At 42.8% G+C, this 26920-nt stretch overlaps 3 protein-coding genes across 5 annotated transcripts; 1 reads left to right on the top strand and 2 right to left on the bottom strand.

Moving 5' to 3' along the window:
* Positions 1-158: 158 nt before the first annotated feature.
* Positions 159-19190, bottom strand: LOC135343900 (uncharacterized). Of its 3 annotated transcripts, none has more exons than XM_064540928.1 (26): positions 19031-19190; positions 18728-18801; positions 17465-18453; positions 15257-15956; positions 14622-14823; positions 13005-14105; positions 12378-12611; positions 11506-11630; positions 10877-11055; positions 9796-9921; positions 9575-9687; positions 9167-9351; positions 8847-9054; positions 7282-8628; positions 6042-6806; positions 5581-5749; positions 5088-5309; positions 3812-4386; positions 3478-3620; positions 3152-3380; positions 2905-2994; positions 2459-2628; positions 2297-2339; positions 1935-2164; positions 1417-1501; positions 159-443 (listed from the first exon to the last, which is right to left on the bottom strand). In XM_064540928.1, the coding sequence occupies exons 3-26, from the start codon at positions 18450-18452 to the stop codon at positions 375-377; spliced, it is 8298 nt and encodes a 2765-aa protein (XP_064396998.1). In that variant the 5' UTR covers position 18453; positions 18728-18801; positions 19031-19190; the 3' UTR covers positions 159-374. The 3 variants fall into 3 exon arrangements, with proteins under 3 accessions (XP_064396998.1, XP_064396996.1, XP_064396995.1); XM_064540926.1 differs by having other exon boundaries at positions 5088-5306; positions 6042-6809; XM_064540925.1 differs by having other exon boundaries at positions 6042-6809.
* A 331-nt stretch (positions 19191-19521) lies between these two features.
* Positions 19522-21791, bottom strand: LOC135343902 (protein YIPF6 homolog). The gene is made up of 6 exons (XM_064540931.1): positions 21585-21791; positions 21357-21438; positions 21162-21204; positions 20564-20692; positions 19981-20141; positions 19522-19768 (listed from the first exon to the last, which is right to left on the bottom strand). The coding sequence occupies exons 1-6, from the start codon at positions 21723-21725 to the stop codon at positions 19644-19646; spliced, it is 681 nt and encodes a 226-aa protein (XP_064397001.1). The 5' UTR covers positions 21726-21791; the 3' UTR covers positions 19522-19643.
* A 30-nt stretch (positions 21792-21821) lies between these two features.
* Positions 21822-23738, top strand: LOC135343903 (GTP-binding protein Rheb-like). Its single transcript, XM_064540932.1, has 8 exons — positions 21822-21945; positions 22005-22076; positions 22684-22751; positions 22863-22945; positions 23000-23056; positions 23266-23313; positions 23374-23455; positions 23526-23738. The coding sequence occupies exons 1-8, from the start codon at positions 21897-21899 to the stop codon at positions 23610-23612; spliced, it is 546 nt and encodes a 181-aa protein (XP_064397002.1). The 5' UTR covers positions 21822-21896; the 3' UTR covers positions 23613-23738.
* The last annotated feature ends 3182 nt before the right edge of the window (positions 23739-26920 follow it).

Here is a 26920-nt window from a genome sequence, read left to right on the forward strand (position 1 = left end):
ATGTGATTCTGCATGGTATATACTTATACAAGTAGATCTATGATGTCATTATACATGTGTATAAGGTATAATAATTATAGATGATGTAATCTGGACTCTGCTTATTGAGCACACCATGCAGAGCTGGTAATGATTACCACACTACGAACACGTTGTCCTTGATTTATAATAATTTTTATAATAGAATTATGTATACATTATATATGTAGATCAGTAGAGTGATCAATAGTATACATGACAGTGATAATTTACTGATTTATGAATATTAATATTGATGGTTGATTATGATACAGACAAAATTGCACAACGGACCTAAAAGTTAAGGCAGTCCAAAAATGATGAAAAACTAGACTATAAAAACGATCGAAATAAAATCATGTGTGAGAGAGCTTGGACCACTGCTCCTCAAAGAACTCGCTCATATTGTGCCCTGCTAGTCCAATCTGTAGCCAGAGGGAACAACAACTCATGAATCCATATGCACACGTGCACAGAAAATGAGGATACTATATATACAGAAGAGAGTTTATCTGTCCACACTCAACGTTATTGCAGAGGCTAATTGCTAAATCGAGGTACTCGTGTCGTACCTCCTCTGGTAGATACGCAATAACTTAAGGTACTGTATAGCGCGAAATTTTTGAGGCACTTATATTTCGTGGAAATGGCCTCTAAAAGCATTTCGTTGCACAATGTTCGTGGAATGACTGCTTACCAGAAGCAAGGCCTTTATCTTTGCACGTGGACTTAATTTTCATGTAGGATTGCTAATCCATGAAATCAGCGAAAATTAAGCCCTTCGAAAATTTCATGGATTTGCCTCTAAAAGCCATTTCGTTGCACAATGTTCGCGGAATGACTGCTTACCGGAAGCCACGGCTTTAAATCTTTGCATAATATAGCAGGTAATTCTAATTCGTGGACTTGAAATACATGTACTACTGTATAACAAATGCTTATAAATCAGGTCGTTTATACTTTTACAAATTGAACTGCTGATCTATTCAGAACCAACTGTTTTCAAAATAACATTTTTACACTCGACAGATACTTAATTTTTTAAAGAGGTTTGGGCAAAAAACGTTGTTAAATACATTTGCTAATGTAGCTGAGAAATACAGTGAGGTAATCGTACTGACTCATAATTAATACAATCACCAACATTTGTGAGACTATAGACAATTCAAAAAGTTATAGGTCAACTGCGTAGTACTGCTTTTTAGTTAAAAAATTCTTGCTTGAAAAATCCTCAACAAATGTTTTAGGACCTGATGGGGTCCCAAACATTTTACGGGACTCACACTACACACATGTACATGAACAATGTATTACACGCAGAATATACATAATAACATATCCTGCCAGAGTTTAAAATGGCAAACACAGTAGTAACACCATCACCCTAACCCCACCCACCTCCGAGTCGTCCTCGTTGTAGTAGGCACAGTTTGAGAAAATCAGTCGAGCGTCAGCTGCAAACAGCTCCTTGTCTTCTTCGTACCTGTACAGACAAACATTATGAGAGTTACGAAACACATTCAGTCCACCGGACATTGGATGCTGCATATACCCTGACACCCTTGTTATAGACTGTACAGTTAGCCAGGTACATGTAACACTAACAAAGACAACAAAAAGTAAGGACATGAAATCAGAAAGGAGACATACTATAAAGAGTTCCAGCCAACAAACAATGGACACTTTGGAGGCAATAGAAAGTCATGACATTTATATAGAGACGATCCATGCAGCCACTAAACAATGCATGGGAACAATGGATACTTTGGAGGCAATAAACGTCATGACATTTATCATTAATTTTGTACGTAATACAGTACTCATAATTATGATTGTTGATTTTTAACAGCACTTGGAACCTTATTCGGAGATTCCACCATGAACATACATATACACGTATATTTTTAGCTACTCACTTTCTCTGCTCGAGCTTGTTCTTCATAGTCTGCAAGTCCATTGGCTGCTTGACGACCTTGTAGTAGGCGGGGAACTTCCTCCTCTCCACTGCTTCCAAGAATGGCCACGAGCTGTCATGTGACTCTAGATCCTTCAGGAGGGTGTGGCATATTTCGTTATTGCTCTTGGTAACCTTGTCGCGTTTACGAGTCAAGTAATTACCGTCTTTTTGTCGTGACTGTGGGATAGGCTGTGAGGGGATGGGCATACACACATGAGTCACATGTACTGTAAACGCCGGAGCCTCCAATAGCCCCCCCCCCCCAAATAACACACTAAAACAGCTGCTCTGGTAACCTTGTCGGGTTTAATATTTACGAACCTTATTTTTACAGTTGGAGCATTTCCACGGATATGGAGGGTGCCTGGAATGAAAACATAACACTGATTGGTTCTCTATACAGAACAAGCAACATGTATGAAAAGATACTAGACAGACAGACAATTATCATGGCATATAAAAGTACACTTCTCACACACTCACTTGTTGAGGGGAGGATTGAGACAGCGCTTGTGATAGTTCTTAGGGCAAACAGCACATGACAAGAGCACCCCCCTCTTGCTGTCACATGTGTAACAAGGTCGGTACTTGCTGTTTGAGGTGATACAGTTGTAACAGTACCAGTCACCCTCAGGCACAATAGAGAGTTTCGGCTGTGTGCGTGTGGGTGTGATATGTCTACCATCAACACTGAATTGTATGGCACACAGTATTACATACATGTACATGTAGGCTTCGTTATGACAGCGAGATATCAGCTTGACATATACATGTACGTACAACATATCTCCTATTAATTTAGACCAAGAGAGTGTCAGACATGATCACACAATGAAAACAGGTATTGGACACCACTGACAGTAGTCTACATGTACATATACCCAGTGCCAGAATACTCCACTACGTGTATATAGAGTGAGTACATGTACCTTGCAGCAGTAGGTGTGTGTCCCCTTGTCACAGCGGTCACAGAGTAGCAGCAACGACTCATTCTCCCCACCGTGACACACCTGGCAGAACTGAACACACACACACACACACACACACTGTGAATCATACATGTACGTTTTGAGGGTTTGGAGCTAAGTATAAATACATAATACTGACAATGATAAATGATTTCCCAGCTTACATGTCATGTATACAGTGTACATGTACCTGATGTATACTACTCACCACGATGGTGTTCGACTTCTCCCAAGCAATGCACACCTCCAGCTCACTCATACACACGGCCAACTGGCTAGCAGACGAGACCACACCCACTGCCTTTCGCCAAGACAGGAGCTTGTCCGAAGGGAGCTCCAGTTGGGTGGAGTCTCGTCTGACGGCTAAAGAGGGACGGTCCTTTTTCAGTCGAGATTTCAAATCTTTCACACGTTCTTGTTCCTCCATATATAATTTTCTATAACGAACGATCAGTACAGTGTGAGTACATGCATGCACAAGTATGCACTATAAAATTATGGCTGAATGCATGCATGCTGTAGCGGTGTACATACTTGTCTCTTAGTGGAGGCTTGAGATGCGCTCTGTCGATGCTTCTTTCTAACTCCAGCACACTCTCCGATACCAGCATTATTGACTGAGGAGTGTGGCCTAGAGCACTGACCTTTGACCTCAGACTATCCCATAGCTCAACTCCCTATACACAGTGAGCAGAACATATGCAATTAGAGGCACGTATGAAGTAAATATTGGACAATCTATTGCTATACGATATTTCATTGCAGTGAAACACACATGTACATGTACTACAGTAACACAGTCCATAAACCACCCTCGAAATAAGGAACACTTATACATGTACAGTACATGTATACACCTGACATGTACCTCATTATGCAGCTGTGCAGTGATGAGTCGGCTCTGCATGCCCTCCAGATACTCTACTACAGACAACAATACCTCCAGGCAGTAAGCAGGAAATTGGGGGTCGTTTGTGTCATGTGACAGCATTTCTCCATTCTTGTTGGTTGATCTATTTGCTCCGATTTTTGATTCAACTACAACAGAATTTGTGCCGTTGGTTGATCTACTTGCTTCGATTTTTGATTTAACCCCAACAGAATCTGTGCTTTCATCAGTTTCCATCATAACCCCTACGGAATCAGTAATCTCATCTGTTTCCATCTTAACCTCTTCAGTGCTGGATTCTTGCTGTGTTTCTTCACAAAGCAGTGACGAACTCTCACCAGCTGATTCTGTGATACTCTTGATCCTGAAATGGTCGCGGACGGAGGTTTCAAACGACGACAAGAGCTTAGGGTTTAGAATGGCGTTAATGTTGTCCTTGTTCTTTTGGAGATGTTTTGAGAGGAACTTTTCGCGCACCCCGCGAGTGCAGAGGGTGCGAAGTAGTCGGTCCACCGTGTCTGGTCGTGTGATGCCCCACCAACCGTGAGTGAGCTCTGTGTGTGTGTGGGGGGGGGGTGGGAGTCATAAATGGGGAGGGAGTAGGAAGCCAAAGTGTGCGTGCTAGACATACATATAGATACGAGTCAGTGTACACTATAAATGAAAGCACCACAGGTGCTGATGCCTCGGTGGAGATGCCAAAGCTTTATGTTATGTAGGGTTGCTACATAACATAAAGCTACTAATAGCTTATTTTTGCAATATTTTACTGCATGCAAACTCATAAAGTGGGTAATGATCGACCATGATTGTTGTTAAAAACGATCGATGCCAAAAGTTCAAGTCTAAAATTAATGGCTGCCATCAGCAGAGCCTTGCAGCTCTCTTTTTACTCTTGCAGCTACCAATAGCTAGTGTTCTAGTGCAGAGCTACCTACTAAGTAGAGTAGTAACACTCGGTAAACAAGTTTGGCTACGTGCTCTTCTGAAAAGTGCAGTGGCATTCCAAGTAAGCAAAACTAGGCATAACTCGAGAACGAAGCATTATTTTGCAAATCCACGAATTAAAATCCAAGAAAACATGACTAGAAGCCTATAGAAACTCTTACTCGCACTTGATTCATCCTTGAGCAGCTGTAGCAGTCTACACACACACACAGACACACAAACACACTACCGTATACCTCGCTTGTGCATGCGCACCGAGGCATAATTATAGGAAGCTTTCACTTTGAAACATAAATTACTCACTTACCGATATCTTGCTCCTCTAGTAAATCCCGTAGGTCCTTCTCCTCCTCCTTACTTTCCTCCACTCTACTGGTGCCTCCCATGAACGGTAGAGGCTGTTGAGCATACATCAGTGTGATGGGTGTCACAAACTCCTCCCCCTCGGCTTCGTTTTCCATCATAGAAGGGGGCGGTATCTCCAAGGTAATCACTGAGGAGCCGTCACCACCACTCTGGCTCGATCCTGCTGATGGGAGAGAGATAGCTAACCGAGTGGACACAATTATACCAATGTGTAATCCAACTGACTTTCTACAACTAGCGGATGCTATATTATGTACATGTATAATGTACCAAAATATTTGTACTTCATTACAGATACAATGTACATGTACAACCTAATCCCCTGAACATAATCATCACGCATGAGTCTAGAGTACCGTACCCCCCCTCCCCCCCATACACTTATGGTCAAAGATAAGTTCATTGGAACAGGCTAGAATGTCCGAAGTACTCACCACTATTAATAGTGTTGTTATCGATAAGCACAATCTGCTGCGAACCATCAGGTTGCTGAAGTACAGCATAGGAGCATTGTCCGTTGAGCACTCGAGGGTCAGCTGGCAGGGACACATACTGAGGGGCTCCGTCTGGTCCACCCGGCACTACAGCTGTCACATACTGCGACTGTATTTATGTGTGTACGTGTATGTATGTGTGTGTGTGTGTGCGCGAAGGTCTTTGTACAGTACATGTACAGTGAAATGGTGCGAATAAAATGATGTGTGTACAAGTAGAATTTTAGATTTATCACGTTTGTTCATTGTAGAGGTTGGCCCAATGCCCTTGTCCCTTATAGTGAGGTATTAAATTTTAATAGTGTCCCTGGTTCGGAGGTTCCCACAAGTATTGTTCTTACATTTAACACTTGACATTTAATTACATACAGGCACATCACATGTTCTATACACACACAAACCTGCTCTGCCGTTTCTTCTCTGTCCTCTTCGGGGGCCAGCTCCTCACTGGTTACAGTCCGCACGCCCTCACCCTGAAGCTCCTCCCCATTCTCCACCCGCATGTCACTCACCCGTGAACTACTCGGCATATCAATTTGTGTCTCTTCTTTTTTGATGACCACTTCTCTTTTGACCTCAACCACATCCATCTCCAATGAAGTGTGTCCAGGTGCTTCACCAGTGATATTCATTTCAACACTAGGAGATGGTCTACCAGCCACTTCTGTAACAGCATTCTGACCGGAGAGTGAAACTAAGGTTTGTTGACCGTTTTGATCTTGTACCACGATCATTTGATTTCCTCCCTCGGGCTGAGCAAGCACTTGCCCACCACCCCCTGCAGCTGTTATGTAACCAGCCGAACCCTCCATGGCCACATACCGTCCTCCATCTCCCCCTGTGACCACATACTGTACACCTGCACCACCCCCTTGTTGACCAATAACAGCACCTGTCGTCGAGTCAACGGCTATATACTGAGGCTGTGGGGTGGGCATCTGCACAAGTGTGTTTCCTACGATGCCGTAGCTAATACCAACTTGTTGCACCATTCCAGCACCAGGCGCCGCTATGATCTGGCCGTCGGGTGTCATGTAGGCATACTGAGGCGAGGGGCCGGCTATCATGAACTGTTGCTGGGCAATGGAGGCTTGGTTAGCAAGATAGGCCAGCTGGCTGACTTCACAGGGTTGGCGAGGAGCGAAGCTGAACCATCGCTGTGGGGCCTGCTACAGGGGGGAGGGGGGAGAGTTACGCAATGCAAGGACTTCAATATAAAACACGGAGTGAGCTAAAAGTGTCAAATATGTCTGTACATGTACATCACTATAATGTATAATATGCACAGTTGTGTAGCACACACAATCATACGTCATACATGTACAGACTCCATCAGAATTCAGGTTAAGAAATGTTAATCAGTTGTTTTGTGCAAAAAGAGCCAAGTAAGTGCGGCTAATAAAAAAACCGTACCGTATACTTATTCGATTTAAGGCAATTAACCCTCTAAATATGCGACATTTGGGTATAATTATAGCCATTTTTATATGTTTTGTGTAAAAATTAAGGCTTCCAAAATGTAACTACACGCCCTTACAAGCACAGTACTGTAACAGCACACACCGTACATACATGTACATGTAGTCATGTACAGCATACATGTAGTCATGTACAGCATGCATGTATACATGCACTCTTCACCTGTGGGACAGGTTCATCCATTCCATCTTTACTCTCCTCACCAGTCAGCAGCTCAGAGCACGCAAGATGATCACTAGGTACCGCTTCTTCACACCTTTGGGGGGTGGCTTCAATACACTGGGGGGCCAGAGATTCCCTAGGTTCCAATTCTTCACACCTTTGGGGGGTGGCTTCAATACACTGGGGGGCCAGAGGTTCCCTAGGTGCCAATTCTTCACACCTTTGGGGGGTGACTTCATCAACACACTGATGGGGGTGTACCGATTCTTCACCCCTTTTGGGCACAGCTTCAATACACTGGGAGGAAATTTCGACATTTTGGGGGGCTTGTGATGAAGATTGCAAAGAGGTTGATGCTACATGTTCAGCTCCTAGGGGGGCCGTCTCTTCAACTTCATGAGGAATCACATCATCAATATTCTGGGGGGTTTGTTTTGGGAACTGTTCAGGGGTTGGTGGATGTTCCTTTGATTTTTCAGTGATCACATGAGGAGAAGGATCCACATTTTCTAAGCGGTGTTCTGCTTGCTCAACTGATAGTTTGAGGGCGGGTGCTGGTTGCTGCGGTGACTCAGATCTTCTTGACAGTGGCACTGATCCAGAAAGTAGTGATTCCGTACGGTGTGTGTTATTCGTCTCCATGGCATTTCCTGTTGATTGTTTGTGTGTATGGTCCATCGGAATGAAATTACAGTTTTTACCATTCTCTTTTTGTTCGTCACGTGACTCTTTTTGAGGCTGCATCTCCATAGCATCGTATTCTGTACATGTATGTACTCTGACCTTTTGACTGACAGTCTCCCCATTGTGTTGTGCCATTGGTAGTTTGACGTCATTGTGATGTGTCGGCTGAGCTTCTTGATGTGGTTGTTGAGTTACGAGTTCTGGTTCACGATTTGCTATGACATTGATCTCTTCGGGATTGGGATTCACTTTGACTTTAGCTGTTACTTGAACTTTAACCTTTTGATTCGTTTCAATTTCCATTGCTTCTTGTTGATTCACATCATTCGTCGCATCAGTTTTAGGGACTTCGTTATCGATATTGACAATATTAACTTCCAATGGCTCATCTTTATTGGCGATAATGCTCTTATTTGATTGGTTGACTCGCTGTGACACCACCGTATCGAGAACCTGTAGGTTCTGGTCGAGGCTTGTCTCCACCCCCTCCACAATGACTCCACCCAAACTGGGGAGGGCCCAATATTGGCGAGCGTAACGATCTTGCCCCAGGGGAAATTGACGCATTCGACGTGATTGTGAGTGGATACGTTGGCGAACCAGCACGAATTTTTTACTGAGTGATTTTAGCCGTGCTTGTAGCTCCTCTTTGGACTCAGGGGTCTGTGTGTGTGTGTAGGGGGAGGTGGATTGAGCGTCAGTAATAATTATAACAAAATGGATGACAGACATACCACCTCGGTATATGTACATAATTATACGTGTAAATTTAATGCCATGCTCTGGGTACACATTTGGTAATGCGAATGCAAAATTACAATACTTACATATACTTATTACATGTAGCTATACTAGACAATGAATGCATCACCATGACATACCTCTTCATCAGTTAGTTCTTCTGAGTACTCTCCTTCGGAAGCCATGGCCCCTCCCTCATCCTCTGCCTCCTCTCCCTCGTCACTAGACTCACCAGCCTCACCAGGCACACCCATCAAGGCACGCTTCGGAGGTCGACCACGCCCACTATAAGGAATGGGGCGGTGCTTGTCCCCAACCCCGTACACACTGCTCAGACGAGAGCGAAACCTATATGAGGGATAAGTGAACAGAATTGACGATACATGTAATGTACAATGTCATGTATGTACATACAAATCAGTAATTATTGCAGAAACAGAATATGGATGAAACCTCTTACCTCTTCATCTTGAGGCTGATCTTCCACTTGTCCCTGCGCAGTGAAGCCAGCTGTTCCATCCGTGTGTCCACCTCCCTCGTCAAAGAGGCAGAGTCAAGCAGCTGACCAACCAGATGAGAGAGGATCTGGACCTTCTCCGAGGGACGTAGGAACTGGAGGGGAGACGACTCCAGTATCGCTGTGATCTGCAATGTGTATGGATGATGTACATGTAGTGTGGGTTAGGGTTAGCAATAGAGCTGCCTGAATACACATAGAGCTACTGAAGACGTGTTTTCTGTCTCGATATTGTACGTATGCTCCCACATGTTTAAGTTAGTGTAACCTCACAAATGTAACTAACAAAACACATACCTGGAAAAGGTAAGTTTATTGTTACAGTAGCATATACATTGTAGAGGTGCTCACCGGTCCTAAGCTGGATTGGTGGGAGAGGAAGAGGCGGAGCAACTCTGAGACTGTCAGCGGAGTCACCTCCACATTGTCCAGCTGGTGACCACTCAGCGTCACGGCTCGGGTGCCTGAGGGTGGGTGGCATGTAAGTGTACATTTACATTGAATCTTTTATTAGTTAGTGGACCTATTCATAATTATAATTATTAAGAAGCAAAGAAACGATGATAGTGTACCTGGGTCGTAGAGTGCAGCTTTGAGGAGCTGTACCGTCAATTCGAGGAGCACCCTCCCCTGATCGTGGTTGTAGAGGGCCAGGTAGACGTGAGAGAGTGAGGGGGCACTCTCTAACTCCAGGAGCTCTGTCGGTGTGTGTGGGAGGGGGGGGGGGCAAGGTAATAAAACAAACCAGGTTATAGTGCACATGTGGGAGGGCCGGGTCACACTTGCTGAAAAACACAAGACAATGATGATACTAACACAACTGAGTATTTAATTAAGAACCTTTATCAATGCTCTAGCTACATTGCTTACATGTGAATGTACAATATTGAAATGATACAGTCATCAGACCCATGGTATCAGTATTCTACAATATCGTATAAATGACAAAGGTTCACCACAAATTGAACTTGGCTGACTATATTTGTTCATTACAATGCTTGAGGTAATCAAGCATAATACATGTAAATTGTGTAAGTACATAAAAGGCAGAAATCCTAACCTCAGCATAGCATTGTTTTGTTAATTACTATCGACAATTAATGAACTATTGGCTAGTATGTACATGTACAGTGCGTATGCATATCTTTGACTTAAATGTACACGTAATAGGTTCAACTAAGTCCAGTACAAGGATATACACTGAAGGTTGCTCGGTATAAATGCAATTCAAAACAATCTTGACGATACGAACACCCACATGCATGAAGAACTGTTGTCGGATACAGCCATACACATACAGGTATGTAAAACGCAGTTTTCTTGGATTAGGTATCTGGCAAGGTTTATTTCAGTGCAGGTTAGCTAGTTAATTTCCACTGGCTTGAAATGTTCTGCCACACGCTTTCTACATGTACTTGCACATTGTCGATCACCCGCTTAATATTTGGAACCCAAATTGTCACCCACGTGTGCAAAGAAACTCTGATTGGCTATTTATATTTCTGGCTACTTGACATGTACATATTCAGAGGACCACTAGCTGTTACAGTAATAGGTTCATTTAGCCCACGCAAAGAACGAGTCTGTTGTTGGCTACAGTCACAGTCAGCACCATGGCGACAGGATCATTATTAGCTCCACCCTAACACTCACCAGTGAACGACTGTCCAAATTCAAGCACCATGAGGAGATCGGCAAATGCTTTGGAGGGCAGCTGCACCCAGCCGAGGGACGGGAGAGAGGGGAGGGAAGATGTCTGACGCACCTCCAGGTCCTCCACCGGTCGCTTTAACTGAGCCATCTTCTCCATCTCGAGCTGCTGTTGAAACGCTCTGTGCGTGTGTGTGTGTGTTGGAGGGGTTGAAACAAAAAAAATATATTGTGAGAAACTGCCTTATCTGACCAGAGAATTGGGTAACCAACCACCTCTCCTATTTTCATTATAAATATTGCATGGTGTGTGGGGGGGGTGAGTGTGTGTGTGGGGGGGGGTGAGTGTGTGTAGGGGGGTGAGTGTGTGTAGGGGTAGGTGGTGATCACGTGTTAATGTGTGCATATACAATGTATACACTTCATAGAGGATCGACCCTAACTAACTTTACAACAGCCTTTAGCTGTGATATGTAGCCATGCACATGCACACTGCCTAATGCTGCCTACAGTATGTTCTAAAAGCAACCACAACAGTGCTATGTAGGGTTAGCAGATGTTAGGTACAAAAACATAAACTACAGGTCATGTGACCCACAGTGTAACACCATCTGCACATCATATGACCAGACCTTCTGTGTCTCTCCATCTCCTGTTGTTTGAGGTGGTCCAGCAGTCGCACTGTTCTCTCTCTCGCCTTACGCTGGTTGTCCACCTCCCTCTGTCGGTAAGCAGACTGTCGCTGCATCTCACGATCCTGTGTGTGTGGAGGGAGGAGGGTGTGAGAGTGGGTGTGGTCTAGTATAGGGTGTACATACAGAGTGTGTGGAGATACAGTACAAGATGCATTTAGTAGCTGTTTGGTCGTGCTACAATAATTATGGTGTGCCAAAATCAGCGATTAGTTTCGGGCCCACGTAAAATTGATTGCCAAAGTCCTAGTAGAGTGAGTGAAACCTGTCTCTTCTGGTCACCCTATGGGCAGGTGGCAGGTCAACTGCTGTTTAATATACATCGAAAGCCCCAAAGTCTTAACATGTGTTTCAACCTGTGTTAGTAGACCATCTCTTCATTACAACCACTAGCTGTCTGTCTGTCCTAAGGGTAACCACTAGAGGTACATGTACAACAGGTTTCAATGTACATGCACGTTGAAATTCTATAGCCTATCAAGACTGCAGAGTGGTGACTATATCAAAGCACATTTAGACCACACACGCAATTTAGATACAGGCGGGTACATGTAGAAGCTACTACTACTACCACACTAGATACACTGTACATCTACACGTACATGTACATGTCAGTGCAGCACACAACACGCACAAACTAATCATGTACACATGTACGTGTAGAGCAACAACAAAAATACCATACATAAGTACTTCATTACATTACGTATACATGTGCACGTAGTAGACTTAATTATATGTAATCACATACATGTACATGTACCTACATGCATAAGTATGTATGTGTGTGTTAGGTGTGTATAGTCACCCACCTCCAATTCTCTCTGTTTGCTCAGCTTCTCCTGCTTTCCCATGGTTTCTTTCATCACGTCCTTCTCTCTGTTCTTAGCATCCTTCCAATATTGCTTCTCTCTGTCTCTTCGTTGTCGCTGAGCTACCCTCCTCTGACTCACTGCCAGAGATCGCTGAAAATTTCTAGCCTCTTTCTTTCTGGCCTTGTCCGCACGAGCTTTCAGTAGCAGCTGCCTACGCTTCTCCTCCTGGACCTACGAGTAGGTGAGTGTGGGTGGACAAGGGATGGATGAGTGCAGAAGTAGAGACTTGGCTTGATACAATAAAGGGCGTAAGAACTCAGTCATCTTTGTACAATACTTCTAAACAAGTTCTCTGTAACGGACTGTAACTTCAGAATACAAATAGTATACAGTTTATTTTACTGACAGTATCCACAAATACACGGATTAGTGTACGCGCATGCGCATACAAGGTATACCAGGCCGCCTTTTTCTTCGCGGCTGGAATCGAGGCTACAGCTATATGTGTACAAAATGGATATGGCTAAGGAAGGAATCCGAAATACATGTAACCGAACGTAAAGCTTTATAGAACAGGATACATAATTATCTAAAGGTTTATGTGTACGTACAGTGAGCCCTCACCTTAGCAGTTTGGTTTGTTGAGTCCTCCCCCTCTCTCACTGACATTATCACACTCATCCCAGCACCCCCGTCTGCCAAAGAAGGTGGGGCAGCTACACCGGCCATCGTCACAGTAACATCGTCCCTAGGGGCCAAAGGTGGCAACATCGAATGCGAGGTGTTAGGCAATAATGTCTTTGGTTTTCGACCACGTCTCTTCTTCTTCACTTCACCCTCGACCGGTTGTAGCTTTGCGCTACTGCCCTTCGGCCGTCCTCTGGGACGTTTTTGAGGCATGTCGCTAACAGATAAACGTGCTAAAGATTTCCTCTTTCGTCCACGTCCCTTTCCAGAGCCGCGGCCCACCCCTTGCAAACTCGTGGAGATGGAATTCGGAGTGTGCATGTGGAACTCGTAACTTGTTTGTGGTTGAGGGTTGGAGAATACCTGAGTTGAAATCGCTGAAGAACTTAATACGGCTAGACCATCTTCGCGGCTAGTTTGTTGAGTATTAGGGTCGATTTGAGAAGTATTCTCTCCCAAAATGATGGAAGGTTGTGTGACAAGTGGAGTTGGTTCGTTGGTCTGCTGTTGAGGAGGTGTGGCCCCATTTTCTCCGCCATGTGCTAGTATCGCACCCCCAGTCCTCTCTTCTCTGGAAATAGGGTCTGCACTCGTTTTTTCAAGGTCAGTTTCTTTGAGGGCTTTTTGTATCAGGGCTACTGCAGTGGCTTGAGAAACGGCACCAATGCCTTTTGCACTTCCATCCAATATCTGCCCTTGGGCATTTGGATCGACTGTTGGTGCATGTACACTTCCATCTAATGGGCCGTGTGCACTCGCAACAAATAATGGACCTCTAACTTCAGAAACTTGTTGGTTGCTGGACACCGGAGCCCTAGCACTGTACATAGCCAGCTGTGACTGCTCTCCTCGGACCGCTGACTCGGCCGTTTTTCTCTGTCGTCCGCCTCTGCCACGTCCACCTCTCCCTCTACCACGCCCACGTCCAGAGGGTGGTGATGTAGTAGTTGGAGAAGTTCCATCAGTGTTGGTAGGGTTTTCAACCTTTGCTGCCTTTCCTCGACCACGCCCACGTCTACCACGGGTAGAGCCTTCTCCCTATGGAAGCAGTATAGAGCACTATAGTTACATGACTCACTGTACATACATGTACTGCTAGCTACACGTACTTGTATAGTCACACGGTTCGGTAAATGATCACATTGGCCACATTATAAATAAATTTACAAAGTTACATGTACAGTAACTAACAGTAGCTACAAATGCACCAAAGATACGTAAGACAAACGAAACTGCATTTCTCAAGAGCACTTAAAAGATACCACATAGCTAAAAATTAAAACACCCAGTTTTGCAGAACCTGCGTGTACATGTACATTGTGTATACACACACATGTAGTTGTGGTCAGCTACTGTTTCACACACTGGCTTTTGAAACAAAAGACGACCACAAATTTACACACATGTACTACATGCACGTATTACTACATTAATTACTAAGCAACTCATCGAACAATCCCAAATTACAGATAATGGGCTAGCTAGTGAAAAGAAATTATTAACAGCTTTTTGTTAGGGACCCAAAATAGTAGAGGCCGGCACCAAAGAACTCACGATGATTCCGTCGAGCACCTCTCCCAAGTTGACCTTCTTACTGAATGTGAAGTGGTTCACTGTGAGCTCCGTGGAGGGGAGGGTGTTCAAGTGACCCTGGATCTCCGGGAATGTTCGCAGCCTGCGACCCTCTGGGGCTATGTAGCAGATGTCCACTCGAATCTGGTCCGTGCCCACGCGCTTACGAATCAAACGACGCCAGCTGTGTGGATTAATTGAGGTGTGCATTGTTAATGGATATTTTGAGTACACGCGGGCTCACAAAGAGATTTTGAGCGTGGACTCACAAATGGTAGAAAGTTATCAGCAGAGGTAATTAAGATAGCTACATGTACATACGTAGGGTATAGACAACATGTTGTCAACTTTACGACAGAGCTGCTCAAGTGTGTCGCTGTGCAGGGTATTAACAAGAGTATAACTATGATAGAGAAGAGAGTATCGAACGTAGGCATACTGTACATCAGATTACATCACCCACGCTTGGATTGGTCAGTGTGCAAATTCCAAGCTTGTGACAGATACAGAAAGTCACGTTACTCTCCGCATACATCTGATACACAGTATATGCCTACGTTCGATACTCTCTCTCTATCATATACTCTTGGTATTAGCTATCACATTGATGTACTTACCCTTGAGAGAGAGGCATCTGGAGTTTCTGCAAGTCCAGAGTTTTGGCAGTGCCACGCCCCCTTTTTATCACCACGGCAGGAGGCTTTGAAACAGGGCTGGCTATCAGCGGAGGAACTGCTGGTATGGGGACACTTTCTTCCGCCAACCTTGGTTTTTGCTCTTCTTTTACTGCCTCTTCTTTTGTATTAGTAGAAAGCATAGATTTACGCAACTCAGGATCAGGCAAGAAGACATCATCGTCATCGCTACTCTCGTAACCACGGTTACGCTGGTGTCGTATCAATGGAGATATGTACTTGTCATTCTTGCTTTGGTTGCTTTCTTTGTTTACTTCGTATTTTGGTTGCTCCGTTGGGAGGGATGAAACTTGACTGTGATCTTCACTTTTGAATACTGATTCCGCTAGCTGAAACGGAGTACTTTTTCCCTCACATATATTATTATCATTTCCAGTACTGCTCCTACTGCTACCCTTACTAGCCAAACGGCATGCTTCAGCTTCTTCGTGAGCCTCATGTGACTGGTCTTTCGTATCATGTGATTGGTCATTTGACTGTTGAAGGGTTTCGTCTTTGTCGAGGGTCATCTCTATGGGAACAAGTTCGGGTGGACTAAACGGTTTCTCATCTTCCTCTGTCTGAGAGTCAAATGGAAGGAGGGGCTCACTGGTGGACTGACGAGGCTGGTAGCCTGGGTAACCTGGAGGGGGGGGGGGGAGATCTATATCAAATCTGCATTAATTTTAAACAGAAGAGGTGCTTAAATATCAATCAAGTGTGGGCTGTTGCTGAACAGTAGAACTATTGTACGTATTACATTGAGAAGTGCATCATGTAGAGTTATTCTTGGTGGACACTGTAACCACAGCAATGTCTCTACATGATAATAATTTATCCCATAAAACAACAAATGTGGTAGATGGTTATCGCAGGAAGTTTAATTTAAAGGCCAGTGAAAGTGAAAATTGATCAGTTTCAGAGTATCGTTAACATAAATAGGTATTGGAACAATACTTTGGTAAACTTGAACAATTAAAAAGCCAACTTAAGTAAATACTCACATACATGAACTACCTAAAAAACGCACATGTGCATTAGGAAGGTGGTAATCACTCAAACCACAAAAATTTATCATCTAATACAATCACTAATCAGCTCTGTATAAAATGGACACATGTGTGATGTGTGTACACACGGTGGTATCCCTCCCTGAATAGAAGTGGTTTCGAATGAGACTGGCACCCCAGACCTCAGCTAGGGCTTGCAGGAACATGAATAATCAATTATAATCTTCGAGGTGAACGGTGAGTGTGGATACACGTACATGCATAGCTCATCTGCTGGACAGAGTTTTCATGAAAGAAAACCATTTGCATATGCATATGCAAGGGTTTGTGACCAATGTTCCAGGAGCACGATACGGAGTAAACGTACTGAGGTGTTATTCCTTTATGTACTCTCAACTACATGTAGGAGTTTTCTTAGTACAACCTGTAGTGTCACCACTTACAGTAATACTGTATCAAGTTATGTAGAATGCTATAAGCGTAAGAGTAGTCAACTCGGGCTTGTATCCTTTACAAGAGGTTGTACCATTACAGTTAGAACTCAGCTAGGGGTTTTCCCACACAAGAGGTTGTACCATTATAGTCGGACCTTAGTGTTTCCCACTACAAGAGGTTGTAACCATTACAGTAGGATCTCAGCTAGGGGTTTTCCCACTACAAGAGGTTGTACCATTACAGTCGGATCTCAGCTGGGGTTTTCCCACTACAAGAGGTTGTAACCATACAGTCGGATTTCAGCTAGGGGTTTTCCCACTACAAGAGGTTGTATCATTACAGTCGGATCTCAGCTGGGGTTTTCCCACTACAAGAGGTTGAGCCACAACAGAAAACCTCAGCTAGGACGTTTATACCACTAACTCACCAGCAGATTGTGAAACTGCATGTACAGTGTACATGTACAAGCCAGCAACTCATTACCATAGAAATCTATGTACCGTATTACTAAATGTTTTGCGAGCATCAAACATAAGCAAATTTTGCGAATTTTGATCAATTCGCAAAAACCAATAGAGGCACTTCATGATCCTTGCCAGAACGCAAAAGTTAGATCACAACGGTCAACTTTTTTGCTAATTTGGCCTATTCGCAAAGGTTTTTCATGCGCAAATATTAGTAATACGGTAACTAACGCCACACTCACCTTGTTGTTGCTGTGGCTCGGATGTGAACTCTCCATCAACAGGCAGATTTGATGGTCGATCACGGAGCAAAAAATCCATGGAGAAAGGGTTCGATTGAGCATGCCCAGTAGATACGGGATATCCCAGACCATCTCTCGATTCGTGCATCAGTGTGGTGCCAGACTGGGTTTCCAAGGCTCTCAATTCAGGGGGTCGCTGTTCTAACCTCCTCGCAGATAGTTCTGGGGGGCACTGGTCAATCGATGCTCTCCGAGGAAGTGCTTCTATCTGACCCCCAGTTATAATGTTATGGAGTGGTTGAAATGGACTAGAACTTGTGGGAGGCTTATCGATATTCGACAATCGTGGTGGGAAATGGTGGGGAGAGGCCGCCTGGAAAGTGGTAGGATGTCCTTGTGGCTGTGAGTGAAACGCGGGAGTGTGGGCGTTGGCCGAAGAAAGCGGGTGAAGCTGTTGATGGAAAACAGGCATTTGTGAGGGTGTGCTTGCTTGGAAGGACCCTATATGAGCAGATTGTTGGGAACCTGGAGACACTTGATAGAGAGCCTGCCCCGACGGATGTGTGAAGATACCCGTCTGGTACGAGTCTTCTTGGGGAGCGTACGAATTCTGCAACGGACTCTCTTGTATATGGTGGCGAGGTGTACTTTGTGCTATAGTTCCAGGGGAGCGCATAACGGCCTCGTGTTGCTGTTGTATGTACGTGATGTTCTCTTCGGGAACCGCATGGCTTCGTACTTGTCCCACTCCCCAATTGGTGGCCATTGGTAAAGTCTGGGGGGTACCCAATTGTAACCCCCCTGAGTATCCGACATTGGGATTTGCCAGGGATGAATAGTAGCTTTGTTGAGTCGAAGGGAACACAGTTTGAGGGGTGGCCAATCTCGACGTGGGGAAAGGGGGGTGGGCTGTGGGGACGTGCTGCATGTGAGGATAGGCCGCCGGCTGGAACGAGGGAGCAGAGCTTGTTGGCGTCCACGGCCACATCCTGTTAGAGAGTTTAAAAATGGTTATTTACATGATTGTACAGTACGAAGGATACATGTAGAAGGGGTTGAAATCTTGGTTACTAGATTCGGTAATACTTAACATACGAGGCGAAAAGCCAGCTACACTGCTATAAAAATGGCAGATCTCTCGGTAAGTACATGTACCCAATATGCTAGCAACACAACACAACATAAAGTATAGCCAATGTCGGTATACGTATAAAGAGTTACGTTGGGAAGAGGTGAAAGGTGAGAAGAACGACTTCAACAAACCTGGCAGAATCCAACTCTAAACTTCACTAGCACAATCCACACTCGGAACGGGAGTACGTCAAGTCCAGAACAGGCTGTGGAAAATATAGATAATCATAGCATCAGCTGATGAGCTAGGAGGCAGCCCCAGGCCTTCTGCAAGGCTGCAAGGGGAATGGTTGCTTTGGAGACCTACAATTTTCTGATAGAGGCTTGAACTGGGGCAAAAAAGCAGTTTCAACAATAGGATAGCTTTTGCTAGCTCGTAGGGCTCAAAATCGGTAGAATAAGAATAAATAGCGTTTGTGGTATGTAAATACTCACCTAAATAGAACAAAAAAGTAAGTTCTAGAGCCGATTAGCCAGTATAAGTGAGATCCAGTGTTGATAAAAATAGTCCACCATTTTTAGAAAGACAGCTTTACTTATAATGTAGGCAGGAAGAAATAGGCAAGTACTATGTGGTATTTATCTGACGTCACGTCCAATTATGACCTTGAAATCGTTCTAATAATAATGAGTAAATACACAACCATTCAGAATCTAGTGCATCTAATCATTGTCGTTTTTCCACCACATCATAACTTTTTGGGATACCCTACAAACAAATATAGTTAGTAGGATGCCTAGGCTGTATGTGCAAGTGAGTAGCGTTGAGAGAGGAGCTGAAGAGGGTGACAAATGAAGCACTTTTCTAGCCGTTTGATTGTGGCTAGTCTGCGGTTACGAGCTACGCCCCCTCATCCAAAGGTTATGAATATCATTATTACACCTGAACTTGTATTTACCATAAATATTCCAGTGCAACAATAGTATAAAGGTTATGAATATCATTATTATGACGTGTCAAGATTAATTTTCTGTTTTACTGCGTGCATGCGCGTGTGTAAGTACAATAATTATTGTGTCCAGACAAAAAGTCAATGCAATGAGTACCCTAAATGAGTGGTTTGTTTTGAGCTAATATCAGAAAACCAATGCAAAAATAGAACAGTAAGATCGGGTAGATAGCAAGAGCCTTTCGATCTGAAGGTAGGTAGTCAGCCAAAAACCCAAGAGAAGCTGCAAGTAAAAACAGCATGATTATAGTGCAATACCGCTCACTACTGTATCAGGTGTATAGGGCAAAGTACGAACCAACAATATTTTACAATGTGTTTTTTAAGTCTACAAATTGTGGAAAAAAGTGTGTTAAGAAGTGGTTCCATAATTATACGGATGGTCCTTTATATAGAAAGTCCCTCTGCACATAATTATGTAAGAGATTCACTCACCCCATGAGGACCAGAACACTGCGGCGACAATAATGGCCAGTCGCACGAAGAAGATGAGGCTACCCTGAGTGGAGTAGATGAGTAAGAGGCGAGACAGGATCAAGGCCGTCGCCAGGGGGAGGAGGCAATAGCCGATGGTGCATACACTCTGAAAGAAGGATCTGCAGAAGTTAACAAACATCTTTGAGCAACCACCCGTCAGCAAGTTAAAATTGTTGACAGTGAACAGACTATGTGCTAGCCTACAATTGGCCAGACTCGGCTAGACTTAACTCGAACAACAATGGGCTGTGGACAGAGAATAGTAGTAGCCTTTAGCCTCGACGTACGTAATATACTGTATTAAAAAAGGTATTCTTGCACTAGCTGACACATAATTATGTGTAAATTATTCTTTAGACAAGTCACAGTATCCACGCGATTGCATTGCTGTGTGCATGCATGCTTTACAAATTAAGGCTCCTACATTCTGTTAATTATCCAAAAGAAACATACGGAAGATTCCCTACATCGTATCTTTAACGAAATGTACATGTACATGTATATAGTACAAATTAAAGACAACACCGTCACTAGTTCTCACACTTTCCCCCTGAGCAGCTGAGTGTTGACAGTCACTACGGCAGCCCCACCCCACACCAGCAGGAAGACGTTGAGGAAGTGGATGGTGTGCTGACCACTTGCTGGATCATTGGCTCGTCCGTGGAGCAACCTGTGGCCATGGGTAGTTGAACGGAACAATTCACGTATGATACTCCCTACATGTATACACTCTGAATAAAGGAAGCGGTATTACTGTATAGCGGGGGTCTAATTTTTCGTGGATTGGGCATTTTTGTGAATTTTGCGTATAATATTTTTGAGGATAGCAAGTTTTTTAGCGGAATTGAACAGACCTTTTCGCGGCTTGGCAAAAATATTAGCCCTCCACTATTAATACTTTATCTCTCTACAAAAGACAGCTAGTGCTCTCGTCCTCAAAATATAGAATAAAATACCTCCAAATGAAGGAACTACACGTAATAACCCTTTTAGAACTTCAAAAATTATACTGTTGCCTGTTATTTTGTCCTCTATTTAGAGGTTTCTCCAATATTACCGTAAACACTACACATTGTGCTAAACCACATATGTAGACGCGTGGAACCTTAGTTACTGGTAATACTATCATCTACACTCACATGGCTAGTGTAATGCAGAGCAGTAGAGGTCCCCACAAGTCCCCTGAAACACGTAATGAGTTATACATGTATGTAAAATCGGAATACAGTATGCACATAATTATAAGTTAAGTCCCTAAAATCTTGCTACGTACAATCTCAATGTGTTACATGTACGTAGGCCCGCATAATGCTAATGTCATACATGTAGCTTACAGTCATGTAGTAGCTTCTTGTTGGAGCGCACAGGTACAAGAACATGAGTGCACTTGATCAATATGGCCTTCATATCTCGCTTCTGTAAAACAAGTTTTAAACATAAGCCACTAAGAGCATAATTTTGTTACACTGACACACATTATTATGCTGAATTGGCTGTTGTGACTTTATACAGCTAGCAGTAAGTACACCAACTACTCCCAAACCAAGTAAACACACACCTACCAAAGTAGTGAACACAGATTCATCTAGAGTTCCCTCATCTTCTCCCTCTGAATTAGATGGAATGTAAATATCCCCTGTCATCTCATCACCTTCCCCTAGTCCACCACCACCCAGCAACTCGCCCAACTCTTCGTCAGACATTCGCTATTAAACTTCTTGTGATAGCTTTGATCTTGATGTAATAATTATGGCAAAGATCGACGTAGGCCTAAATCGCATGCTAAGGTAATTATAGTTAACGATCCTTACCATTCATTAAATTTTGATGAATACACCTAAGACAAAGAACGAGTAGAAGAGAAGTGTGTAGTCATGCCTGCTAAACAAAGAAAGATAGCTGTAATGGGGTTCATGGCAGTAGGTAGGTGATCAATGAGATAATTATATCTATTGAGGCCACACATGCACACACTGATACAGGGAAGTCATCATTGGTGATTCAATTTGTGGAGAATCAATTTGTGGACTCATATGAACCTACCATAGAGAACAGTATGTGCCACACAACATATCTATAGCTACGGCTCCTTATACTCCTCTAAGTAGACCTGGCGTAATCCCCTCTAGATCTACTTACTCTATGAATATCGTATAGCTAGTGAGAGTAGTGCAGAGTGAATAATTATTACCATAATTATGTAATTGTAATTACAAAAAAAATTTATTCCACTTCTGAGTGGCCCATCTTTTAGAGCCTCAAAATTGCGTTCAGCCCAGCTGGCGCCTAAACTATGGTGGCGCTTATGTTCTACAGCGTATAGACATTTGAGAGAAATTGGGCGTGACCTAGCTCAGTTTCACTTGCTAGCTAGCTGTTACCGTTGAGAGCTGACCTGTGAACAACATTCGTGGCTGTAACTATGGGTCAGACAACTGTTCAGTAGTGTGATAGAAGTCAAAGATGCAGGCCTGATGATGGTGGTCTTGATGTCTCAACAAGCCTTTTTATAAGCACCAGAAAAAATAATTACAGCAACGATAGGCGAGGCCTCAAAAATTATGCTGATGTGGCGCTGTAATTACATCAATTATGGTAGTACAGTCTAGTTTTAATATCCTGCTACTAACAATACCCATGTTGCTATATAATTATATGTAGCATTTGAGAAGGTGGTGCACTATCGTGGACAGGAATACCTCACTCAGCTGGTGGACACGGCTGGACAGGTACAAGCGTTTTCCATCTGTGATGATTATTTATGGTAAATGTACAAGCATGACATTGTGTGGATAGATTTCACGTACGTGCAGTTGGAAGTCATTTGTTTCCATACGTAGGATGAATACTTCCTCATGCCCCAAACTTACACTGTTGGTATCCATGGATACATACTGGTGTACTCTGTGACATCCATGAAGAGGTAAGTGTATGATTTTGTCACTTGATGTGTCAAGTAGTCTGTTTCTACCTACAGTTACGAGGTGTTGAAGGTGATATACGATAAATTGCTGGATCAGATGGGAACCAACAAGTTAGTCCATGAGCCTCAAACTTAGTTACTGAGTGTTAATAAGCTATTTTTATCTACACGAAAGTACCTTGCTCACATGATTAAGTTGCACGTTGCTGATTTCATGGTAAATGTCAGCAAGTTTTGCTTTTTGTTGTACGTACATTTAGGTACCTGAAAGTAGGTTCCTATTGTAGAATTGTCCTAGTGTTAAGACTCTAATTGTTCAGGGCGCCCATTGTGCTCGTGGGTAATAAGAAGGACCTTCACATGCAAAGGTAACAGCAGTGCATTCATTGTCTGGTATATTTTGTATATCACATGAGCACTACATACAGGGTTATATCGTACGATATGGGCAAGAAGCTAGCCAATGAATGGAACAGTGCATTTGTGGAGTCCTCTGCCAAGCAAAATGAGGTGAAAGGCTGGTCAGACTCACCCACCCCCAGTGACACACCTCACACATACCCCCTCCCCACACATACAGGAGGTGGACACTATCTTTCAGCGAGTGCTTCAAGAAATAGAGAAACAATACGGCACACAAGATGAGACTGGATGTCGTTTGTTGTAAGTACAGACTATTGATGTAGAACACATTTTCTGTTTTCAGTGCACAAGACTATGATACTGACATAATTATATCTACCTTGGACTCTATGTACATGTATAATTAAAAAAACATTATTGTTTCATGTTGTATCCTTTACGAGTAATGTTTGGCTATTTTTTAATGTAGGCTGTATAATTATGCATGCATGACTACAACGTAATAATTGATGCATGGGTGTGGCTTCTTTTATAACGCAACTTTAGTTTTGGAATATGGAGTTGGTCCCATCATAGTAAACTCAATTGATGCCATGCATATTTAGCTATTGGGAGGGCCCTATATCGGAGGTTCCCTTAAGCAATTAAGAGACTGAGAGGGCACTGAAACTATTATACATCCAGAGGAAGAGAGGAATAAAACGGTTTTGGTGCATGGTAAAACATGCATGCATGCATGCACTGGAGCTATAGGATCACAGGCGACTCTGCTGTGATTCACAGCAGAGTCAGCAAAGAAGCCTAATTGAATGTATTCTCTTCTATATAGGGAATGCGACTGATTTAATGCCTGTAATTTCTAGTCATGGATGCCACCACATGGTACAGCTATCTATTTATACATAGATAGTAGAGGAAGGGGATTGGAAACACAGGCAATTAGCACTATTTCACACGGACCGTCCTCAATTATAGCCGCGACCATGGATGCAGCTTAAAGTGCTGAGCTTGCAATAAACTTTTTGTGCACTAATGGCAGTTTATGCTAAACTAAAAGCTTAAGCAAGCTTATGATCATGCATAGACAACAATGAACAATCAATAAAAGGTATAAGCAGGATCTAAACATAATTATACATGAATTATCAATGTTCTCCAGTGATTTCTCAGTCCAAGTTCTTGCCACACATCGACACTGCGGTGACAAAATCAGAGCATGAATAGTGATTTTCAAAATCTAATGGATTGGAAGCAATAATAAGGACATTGATCTTTAATATTGCCGAGTCTCGAATATAAATTCAGCTTAGTTATGGAGATGCTACCCCGCAAAGATGGCTAGTGGAAATCAACAAATCGGTCAATAACTCAAAAAGTATGATATCCCCACTTCCAATATATAGCTGAAGCAATAAACTACCATCATGTACTACTACTGTGACCATTCATTTACAATAGATGCAATTCATAAGTCAGTTCTTACCCCACAAATAAAAAGAAGAAGCTAAGTGTTGTAAAATCTTCAAATTTTGTGTGCTACCAAGAGTGAACATGACTTCTACCTAGTAATAATGTTTCATTTTGTACCTAGCCATGCCTCAAGACAAATTTTAGGGCTATTCATACATTTACTTACCTAGTATCCTCTCATTTGCTTCTTTTCAAAAGCTTCTCTTGACCTCAAAACCAGTAAAATCACACCTCAAGGTGTCTATTGTTGCCACGCGCACGGTCCCAGAGGCCTTACGTTGCAAGCATAAGCTCACGTGATCCCGTTTCCAATCCCCTTCCTCTACTATCTATGATTTATATCATGAATCAACCGCCCTTTCTCCTAGGGGAGAGCTAGACTGTCTGAGCATAGATAGAAGAGAAAGGGATTAGAAACGATGTACCCTCGAAGTACCATCCGTGTTTCCCCACTGTTTTAATCGAGGCTTACTTTCAACGTGGGAGTCTAAACACGAATTGAGAATTGTTTTTGCTGTCTGTAAAATTTCACGAGCAGTTCTGCTGCTAACATCAAGTTCATCAAATATTTGTGGCCATTTAGGACACAAACTTATTATCAAGTTCTGGGTTGGAGGCAAAACACGGATTGCTTCAGAGCTACGATGTATATAGACTTCATTGTATAGAAGCATCACATAAACCAATTCCGTTGCCAATCCCTTTCTCTAGTCTGAGCACTTCAGTCGATCTAAAGGTCGTTGCACAATATGGAATGTTAATTATCATTATATGTCAGTGTCATCCAGAAAAATGCAATTGTTATGCAACGTATACATGTAAAGGTCAATCGCAAACGCTAAACTATACAGTTTGTGCCTTTAGTCTAGAGAGTAAAAAAAACGTAGATTTACTTCTACTGGTACATAAATGTGTGATTGTAAGAAATTCTGCTGATACCATTGTGCATGCAGGTAAGAGAATATCTAAAACATAGCTATATTCAACCCATGGCAACCAAAAGTAGTGGGTATGTGTGGTGGTTTATAAAACAATAGTGGATGATCACTCAGCGATGGAAAAGACCAATCATTGTCAGCTAAGGTCTGAAACTCTGGTATATACAACATTCTTAAATAGTTTAGCTAACATAATTATGCATGATTTCGTATAGTTCACATAAGTAAGTATATATACACACATCAGGTTTTTTGGGTACCTTTTTGCTTAGCAATGGAACTCAAGTAAACTTGTCAGCTAAGGTCTCATTTTTTCATACATAAACAACAAAATTAATTTGTCCAATACTTTAGTTCCGGAGATATTAATTTTGATGTTACACACATTTTTTTACGATCACTCCCATTTTCATCTAAAATGATTTCCCGTTACAACAACTTTTGGGGAAGTATGTTGTAGCTTTTTCATTCACCTACTGGTACCAGCACAATTTCTTAGAAATGTTCCAATCTTGAAATACATTTAAGTACAACTACTCACCCTATTGTGGTATTTTACTCTATAGACTGGATGCACTGTACTGTAGCAGCTATGACATTTCGTTTAGCTTGCTCAAAGAATGCAGTCAACTCAACTTAAATTATAATTATAGCTCCCTTGGCTAAACAATTCTTTGTCTGATTGGTCCTAGCCAAAAAGTTCATACTAAAGTGCTCAGACGGTCTCTCCCCTAGCTAGGAAGGGCGGCTGATTCATGCATGCATGCATGAGACTATACTATTTATATAGGATATAATTGCTTGTTTTTGTACAAAATCATGTTTTGCTCACAGCTATAATTATTCTCTTTTCACTACAATGTCCTACGAATCTTGCTACGGAATTTAATATAAGAACTAACAATGTCTTTATATATCTATCTGTTCATTCTTTTGAGCCAATTATCCTTCTGTACGTGCAGCTGTAGTTCACCCAATGAATTTGCAGACCTTTTCAGCCGTTGTGATGTATTTGCAGATTTGCTCTTCAGCGATTTCCTTATCACTCTGAATTTCCGCACGACCGCACACCTTCTTGGCAATAGGTACATAACTGCACACTTTCTTCGCCACATTCTTAATTTTTTTAACTATTTTACGGAACCACTGAGCTTCAGCATTGATGTGGGATGTTTCGATCTCTTGGAAAAGGGCTTGAATATCG

This window comes from Halichondria panicea, chromosome 11 (assembly GCF_963675165.1).
Source record: "Halichondria panicea chromosome 11, odHalPani1.1, whole genome shotgun sequence".
Taxonomy (NCBI): Eukaryota; Metazoa; Porifera; class Demospongiae; order Suberitida; family Halichondriidae; genus Halichondria; species Halichondria panicea.

Coding starts and splice junctions, on each gene's coding strand:
- LOC135343900 (XM_064540925.1), bottom strand. CDS start 18,452: ATGTGGCCGTGGACGCCAACAAGCTCTGCTCCCTCGTTCCAGCCGGCG. Junction 11,631..12,377: donor GCAAACAGAGAGAATTGGAG/GTGGGTGACTAT, acceptor CCACACACACAG/GATCGTGAGATGCAGCGACA. Junction 444..1,416: donor ACAACGAGGACGACTCGGAG/GTGGGTGGGGTT, acceptor CTCTGGCTACAG/ATTGGACTAGCAGGGCACAA.
- LOC135343903 (XM_064540932.1), top strand. CDS start 21,897: ATGCCTGCTAAACAAAGAAAGATAGCTGTAATGGGGTTCATGGCAGTA. Junction 21,946..22,004: donor AATGGGGTTCATGGCAGTAG/GTAGGTGATCAA, acceptor ACACTGATACAG/GGAAGTCATCATTGGTGATT. Junction 23,456..23,525: donor CCTCTGCCAAGCAAAATGAG/GTGAAAGGCTGG, acceptor CCACACATACAG/GAGGTGGACACTATCTTTCA.
- LOC135343902 (XM_064540931.1), bottom strand. CDS start 21,725: ATGTCTGACGAAGAGTTGGGCGAGTTGCTGGGTGGTGGTGGACTAGGG. Junction 21,439..21,584: donor AATCTGTGTTCACTACTTTG/GTAGGTGTGTGT, acceptor CTTGTTTTACAG/AAGCGAGATATGAAGGCCAT. Junction 20,693..21,161: donor CTCTGCATTACACTAGCCAT/GTGAGTGTAGAT, acceptor CCATGGCCACAG/GTTGCTCCACGGACGAGCCA.